General features: G+C 44.6%; 1 protein-coding gene across 1 annotated transcript in view; it reads right to left on the minus strand.

The window, feature by feature from the left end:
- The window catches only part of gad3 (glutamate decarboxylase 3), a 54,183-nt gene that overhangs the window by 3,278 nt on the left and 42,521 nt on the right, over positions 1-8,384 (minus strand). The window contains exon 18 of the mRNA XM_037682061.1: positions 373-462. Coding sequence (XP_037537989.1) covers positions 373-462 — 90 coding nt within the window. The remainder of the gene's footprint in view (positions 1-372; positions 463-8,384) is intronic.

Consider the following 8,384-nt stretch of genomic DNA (forward strand, 5'->3'; position numbering starts at 1 on the left):
AGGGGGGATGCCACACAGTGGTAAAAATGGACTTGTCCCAACTTTTTGGGGATTTGTTGACGCCATGAAATTTGGAAACAACATATTTTTCCCTTAAAATGATACATTCTCTCAGTTTAAACTTTTGATCTGTGATTTGTGTTCTATTCTGAATAAAATATTAGATGTTGGCACCTCCACATTATTGCATTCAGTTTTTATTCACAATTTGTTTAGTGTCCCAACTGTTTTGGAATCTGGTTTGTAAATAAGTTATATACTGTAAGCTTTAGCTTTTTTAGCAGCTTTAATCAGGAAATGTCATTTTTCTATTTCTGAATTAAATTACAAGCCGATGATGTTAGAACGGTGTGTCAGGTGTAGGAGGGTTACCATGTGGAGCCGTTCTTGCCTCTCGGGGCCCTCGGGCATCCCTCTCAGGCTGGGGGGGATGTACCAGAAGCAAACGTTGGTGTGCTGGGGCTGCAGACCCAAAGGTACCGTTAATACCATACCATACAATACCATTTTAATTATAGAGTACTTAAGTCAGCGACAAGGCCAACCAAAGTGCTGTACAGACAGAACAACAGGTAACACACAAAGCAATATACAAAATGAAGTAAATCAGAATATAGACATAAAAACGATGCAGATAATAACGACAAACCAGTGTGGAGCATACAGGTTCAAAACACAGATCATCTGGTGTTGAAACCACCGAATAGCAGTGGGTTTTTAAACGGGACTTGAAAACCGAGAGGGAGGGGGCCTGTCTGACAAGCAGAGGTAACACATTCCAAAGTCTTGGTCCTGCTACAGAGAAGGCCCTGTCACCTCTGCGCTTAAGACGAGTTCCTGGAACTGTGAGGAGCAACTGGTCCGCTGACCTCAGGGAGCGTGGTGGGACATACGGTTGTAGCAAATCAGAGAGATGGGGGGGGGGGGGGGGGCACAGTTCGGTGTTTTGTAGACATACATGAGTATTTTGAACTGGATTCGAAAGTGAACCGGTAACCAGTGCAGTGAGGCCAAAACTGGTATAATGTGCTCTCTTTTGCTTGTACTGGTTAAAAATCGGGCTGCTGCATTCTGGACAAGTTGTAGTCGTGCTATGGAGGTCTGACTGATACCAAACAGGAGTGAATTGCAGTAATCAAGCCTAGATGTAATGAATGCATGTATTACTGTCTCCAAGTTATTTTTGGACAATATGGGCTTCAGTTTAGACAGCCGCCTCAGTTCGAAGAAACATGATTTAACAATCATGTTTACATGATTGTTAAGTTTCAGGGAAGGGTCCATTATCACTCCCAGATTAGTGACTCTTTGTTTTTCTGACAGGGTTAGAGCGGAGAAGTCGATGCAGTGGTTTGTGATCGTGCCATTGGGAGGGAACAACATGACTTCAGACTTCTTTTCATTGAAACTTAAGAAGTTTAAAGCCATCCAGTCCCTGATGTCAGCCAGGCAGTCGAGCAGAGGTTGAATAGAGCATGTACCATTGTGTCTTAGGGGGAAGTGAATTTGACAGTCATCGGCGTAGAAGTGGAAAGGCATGTTGTGTTTCCGGAAAATAGCACCAAGTGGCAGCAGGTATAAGGAGAATAGGAGGGGACCCAGGATGGACCCCTGAAATAGGGACATCTATACCGGAGCTGATCCTCATCTGCAAAGGTAAAGAGACGTCACGAGTGTCACGCACTAAGTGTACCGGAGGGTTGAGCTGGTGTTGGAAGAAGCGTGCTAATTCTGGTCAACAACATACATCTTCCTCCATCCATCTACTTTCAACTTCTCCATTCCTTCCTTTAAAACTTTCTATTTCGCCAGTAAATCAATCTAGATGCCTTCAGAAATGTTCTGTTGTCTTGTTAGTAAAGCGTGCCAAGTTTTTATTAATCAGAACCAGATCAGCAAATCAAGTGTACATGTTTTGATGTTAAATTTTGATTCTGTTAAATAAATGACCGCATTTATTCTGATGGGTCAAAGATAAAATGGCGTCTCATGTCACTGATTAAACAATCCTCACAGTTAGCTCGGTCACATGGCATTAATTTAACTCGAAAAAGAAAGAATCTGTTGTAATTAAATAATTAATTATCTTTGTGCTTGAACTAGCTTTAAGAATAATTAATTAGTAGTGAAGAGACAGTTAATCTGTCCCCACATTTCACTACATTTGGTGACCCGTAAGGTTTCTAAAGAGATGAATTATGTGTGACACGAGATCTGTGTTGTTGTAAAATAACGCTCATGTTGGCATAAAAAGTCAGAGTTTGACCTTGGACAGACATATTTTCATACTTTTGGTGTTCAGAAAGCTGCAGGTTACGTCAATGTGTTCATCGTTAAAGCTGAAATTGTCAATCTGTTTGTGTAACTAAGCTGTAAGCAGTGAGAATAACGCATCCATTCTGTTTGAAACTGTAGCATGAACGGGGGTTCTGCGTGTCTGACCCGGTTCTGTTTACTGGACTCGTTTGAGTCGTGTTTTTGAATGGTGGTACGTTTGTTTGAAGCTGAGCGCTGTCTCAGAAGCTGCTCCGATGCTGATTTGTTACGTTCACAGTAAAATTGTGCAATTGTTGAAGCTTTCATGAGCGATAATTTGACCGGACTGTTGATGCTAACTGCTAGCTTAAAGAGAGTACACACAAGCTGTGATTGGTTGAGAACCGCTGTTTGGATCGTTCTGATTCGCTGAGAAGCTGGTGACGTATCCCTGTACGTCCTCTCACTCTGATGTCAGTGCGTAAAGCCCACCCCGATGTGCACGTGTCTGTAAAGTCACGTGACCCCGGAAATGAAGCTCGTTTTAACGGAGTCCTCCTTTGTGTTTAAAAAAGCTGAATAAGGCCCTGACACTTGTTCCTAAACTCATGAGTACATGCAGAAAAGGCGTGCTTGTCCAGCGACGCGATGTTTAAGCTTTAAATCCGTCCATAAATGCCGATTTGAACCATGCTCGACCATGTGCTACATCATAGCTAACGGCGAACAACCGGATGTCAACAGGACGGTTCACAGGAAGTCGTCAGCGACTCCTACCGGTAAAAGTAAGCTTACAGTGCCACCTGCTGTTGAAAAGGAGTATAACAGTTTACCAGAAAGACAGCTGTACACTCGCCTTTCATTTAAAAAAATGTTTTACCTGTTAATCAGAGCCTGGTTTATGTGTTACTGTTTAAATAGCATATTCTAGTAAATTAAACTGCTTGAGAGCGTTTAAAACTATAAAGTTGCTGTCAGACTTTTTAGAAAAATTACAGGTTTATTAATTTTAAGTGCATTGGAGTACACTGAAATAGCCTGGCTCTTGTATCTGTTAGAATAAGCTCATTAAGTAACACTGCCACAGGGGCATTTACTTAAGATATTCATGCATGGGGTAAAACCTACAAACAGGTGCCCATTTATTGAAAAGTTGGCTTATAACAGTACTGTTGATGGAACCCAGAGCTAAAATAGTGTGTGAATCTCGATGCCCACTTAAATACAATATTTACCTGTTAAAAACTCTAAGATTGGAACTGCTTAACCAGATAGGTTGCTGAACAGTGGATAACCATGGCAGATTTAACAGAAGCTGATGTTGATCCATGTGATAAAAAGGACTGGCTGGAGACAGCCCTGACGCTGCTCACAGAGTCCTTACATCCATATGGTGAACAGGTGGACCGCATGAACTCAACAGAGTTATTGGACGAGCTGAAGGAAGTTACAGAAAGTGTGACTTCTGCAGCCATAAAGTCAAGCTATGAACAACTAGCTAAAATAGCACTCTTGCTGAAGGCTAAATTTTATATTGAGGCCAACAGGGCAGAAGACCTTGCAACAAGGTTAAACAGCGAGACAGAGGAGTGTCTAAAACTCATGGCACAGTTTAAATTTGATAAGGAAACCTGGGAAAATGAATTAAAACGTGAGAAAGAGGTCTCACAAGCTCAGCTGTTATCACAAGCAGACTCATATGAGGTAAAGCTACGTGAAGGAGGGATTAATTACCAAGCACTGTGTTCAGACAATAATAATCTGCACCAACGGTTGCAGCTCACATCAAAATCTCTGGACGAATGCAGATTGTAAAAAGTGGTGTTAGTCCAACAAGGTGTGCGTTTACAAAGTGAGTGTCATACATCACATGAATGCTTAAAAGCCTGTGAGGCAAAACTAGCCGCAGCAACAAATGAAATTTCCGACGAGGGGCAAGGATGTCTGGAACTCAAAGACGAACTGGGTCAGAGTCCAGGTCACCCACCACCACCTCAGAAAGAGTTTGCTGTACCTCCTACACATAATCCCCTTCTGCCACCTCTACGTGAGTCTGGTGAATCACCTCCACGTGATCATTTTGTTCCAACAACGCCAATCACTCAGCCTCCGCTCTCGATAGCGGATTTGCATAAAATAGCGAAGTATGTCCAACGCTTTGAGCCGGGGCCGTTGGGGTCAACCGACACTAAGGCCTATCTGAACGACCTTGACTTCCAATTAAGAAGCTATCCCAACGCTACAGTTGAGGATAAAGTAGGTTTAATCAGGCTCACTTCAGACAGGACGGTGTTTCCCTTCATAGAGCGTCAACCTGATGCCACAAGAAAGGATTACAGCCTGTTATGTGCTGCTCTTATGAAAGAGTACACCCCTTGCGCGGGACCTGGCGGATATCCAGCCACCGACAAGGTCAAGCAAGGTAAGAATGAGCACCCCAGGGCATATTATTCCAGAATCTTGCAGGCTTATTTTGGTTACAGGAACAAAACCGGCATGGAGGAGGAGGAAGCGTTTAAGTTCGTTTTCAGCAAAAATCTTCACCCTGACATGAGAATATCAGTGCAATGATGGCTAATTTCAAAGAGAAATCCATCAGTGAGATAAAAAATTGTGCTGTGAATGTCTTTGAGGCCCGTTCACAGGCCAAGACACCCATTGAGGTGTTCCCAGGTGAGAGGATTCCTGCCCAGTCATTAGAATTGGAGGGGACGAGAGCTTCAGCTCCCCCTCCCAATAAAGGCTGGGAAACGAGGTTTCCCAGCAGCCAAACCACAACAGATGAGTGCCCCCTGGTCAAGACAAGATCCAAAATGGTTTCCCAAGAAACCAGAGGATGAACGAATGTACCAGAAGGGGGGTGAACGCCCTACGGGTAAAAAGTATGGCACCAAAAGTGACCAATACAACCAGGGATCCCACTGGGAACCCCAGCGGAGGGGACTTGCTCCCCCTCCACGTCAGCCTGAACAGCCTGAGACGAAAAAGAAACAGCAGCCGGACCAGAAAGAGAGCCCCAGACCTCTGAACTCGGACGAGACAGAGAGTGTGCGTCGGTTCTTGGAATTGTTGAAAGGTGTTGCCACAGACAAACAACCTGACACATTGTGTGGCAATATCATTGCTGATGAGTCAGAGAACACAAACAACACCGTTACTGCTGTCACAGACAGTCACCATGACGTTGTTGTTGTAAACTCTGACAGGCCCTCACCTGAAAAAGGGGGGGGTACCATCACACGTCACCGACGGTGACCCATCACAATCTGAAACCTGAGAAACAGCAACAGCTGTGCTAACGGTTCAGATAAATCAGGGTGACACAAACAACAACGTTGCCGCTGTCACGGACAGCCACCAGGAACTTCTTGTTACAAACAATGAGAGCCCGTCAACACACAATGAGTGGGTGATCTCATACATCAATGACGGAGGCCCGTCAAAAACCGAACTCTCAGGAGCAGCAGCGACTGCACCAACGGTTCGGATAAACCAGGATTATACAGGCAAAGGTAAACGTAAGAAGAAACGTTGGCCAAAACCTTCAAGGTTCCTGTGTAACCTGATCAGAAAGGGGGTCGCTAAAAAAGCTTACCTGTCAATCACACTTGAAGGGGTCCTCACACATGAAGCCCTACTGGACGGTGGAGCAGACATAACTATTATGTCAGCCAAAGTGTTTGAGGAGCTCAGGACCGCCGTTAACGGAGTTCACAGGGAAATACCTCTCACAGAACATACTATAGAACTGCAGGGCCTCGCAGAGACGAGGACAACCTTAACAGCTATAGCTATGGTTCACATGCAGGTTGGCGAGATAACACTATACCACCTGGTACATGTGTCTATGGTTGACTCATTCTCATTTTTGATCGGCCAGGATTTTATAAATCGCTTTGAGGCGATTATAGATTATGGTGAACAGACAATGTGGGCCAGAGTGAGCAAACCCCTGCCAATACTCATGCCTCCTTAGACAGTCACGGACTGCCCAATGGCAGGCACTGCAGAAGGCACCGAGGACCTCTAAGCAGAGAACACAGTCCCGGTAAGTAAGCCTTCAAAAGCATGTGAAACCGAAGAGACCCAACCGGTGAACCCAACTCTGATTGAACAAGAAAGCCTCCTTTGCAAGCTGAAACAGTCAGAGCCCACCAGATACTACCTACCATTGATAGTTAAAGGTGTAGAGATCCAAGGATCCCACACAAAAGATGCTGTACTGTCACTGCGGACAGATAAATCAGCTATCAAGGACGGAGCCGGGGACGGCCCTCCGGGGTCTTTTGACCCCTCCTGGCTGCTCGCAACTCTGTCAGTACAACCTACAGCCGAGATAATGGCAGTCACACGTGCACAGGCTGCAGCCAAGCCGGCTGACAACACAGTCTCTGTACAACCCATGCTGACTGACCCAGACATCATCCAACTTCAGAAGTCGGATCCTGCGATAAACTCAATGATGCTGTACTTGACTGACCCAGAGAAAAACACTCCGTCCGAAGCCGACCTGGATTCCAATCCAGACCTTAAAGTTCTCTTTCAGCTGCGCAAACAAATAAAACTACTCAAGGGCATCCTAACTTTTGCTCATGGACCGACGTCCTCCACCGTGTTCGTGGTCCCCCATGACCACAGGGGGGTGATGTTAGTTCATGCACATGACCTCCCGTCCGCAGGACACAAGGGAGATAACACCACAATGAAAGCATTAAAATAAGTTGCTTATTGGCCTGGAATGAAAAAGGATGTCAAGAACTACATAAAAGGGTGCCTGGTCTGTGGCCAGTTTCAGCCATCCAGACCATTCCACAGAGCACCACTGCAAGAGGCATTGCATTTAAACTACACGAGGCGTTCAATAACTCCACAGGAGACAAAGATCTCACAAACTCAGACCTAGTGGGAAAAAAGGTCGTCCAAGCAGAAACCAAATAAGTTTAAGCTTAATTAAGTGCTAAGATAACAACTCAGACGCGATAACGTAATCAAATCTGACAATCAGAGTGAGTGACGCACTGAAACGTTGTTTCTAGTTGCTTAATTACTACTTTTGTCAATGTTGAAACGTTTTTCTGGTTGCTTAACCACTATTTTTGTCGATGTTGAGACATCGTTTAATGGGTTTTTGGTATTGTTTCTGAACACCCCCAGCAAGAATGAATTTTGTGTGTACTTTAGTTAAGCCCCTTATCCACGGGGCCCTTTGGTACTCCTATGTAACTAGTTGTGGCCGATTGCGTGTTTTATCAACAATGCCTTTAGTGGTGGAACCCACCCCATTTTTGGGACCTAATTCTCTGAGGTCCCAGGTCTGGTTCTTGTAGGGTCTAGACGTGACATCAGCACACTGTAGGTCACTGATTGGTCAGGGGGCGTATTCATTGGTGGAGGGCGGAGATTCAGTCTTCCATCAGAAATCACAAACCACAATTTTCTTTTTCACCCGTGTAGTAAGCTAGGGTCGGTTAGCTTCAGTTAGCTTCACTACAATCAATATTTAATGACGGGTTCTCTCTTTTTTGAGCTACTTGACAGATATGTGACAGAGATACTGTGTGGGAGATGGTCTAATCAGTGACAGGAGACGTTAATTTTCTTTGACCCATCAAAATGAATGTGGTCATTTATTAACAGAATCAAAATTTAACATCACAACTTGTACACTTGATTATTCTGATTGAACGCAATAACACAGCTTAATTAATGAGCTTCACAATGAGAAATCATACAGCCATGATTTCTCACGTGCAGCCTATTACAACAGACATATCCTTAGATCTTAAATCAATATCTGCAGACTTTTAGCTTATCTTTTACTGGCAAGATAGAAGAGTTTTAAAGAGGGGAAATGAAGGAGTTTAAATGGTGAGGAAAAAGATGGATGAGGATGTATGTCTGTAGACCAGAACAACACGCTCCTTTGAAGCGCAGTTCGCCCGCGGTACACTGGTAGTGAAGCTCATGGCGACTCTTTACCTTTGGCGGAGGATGAATCCGTGGCGGTCAAGAGGTCCCTGGTACGCTACCTTTCAGCGTCTCCTCAGGCGGCTGCGACTCGGCAGAAGTCGTGAGAACTAGTTCCATGGAACAAACCTCCTCAGAAGTTATGAAGTTTTCACCAGGTG

Source organism: Nematolebias whitei, chromosome 9 (genome assembly GCF_014905685.2).
Source record: "Nematolebias whitei isolate Nwh7 chromosome 9, NemWhi1, whole genome shotgun sequence".
In the NCBI taxonomy this organism is placed as follows: domain Eukaryota; kingdom Metazoa; phylum Chordata; class Actinopteri; order Cyprinodontiformes; family Rivulidae; genus Nematolebias; species Nematolebias whitei.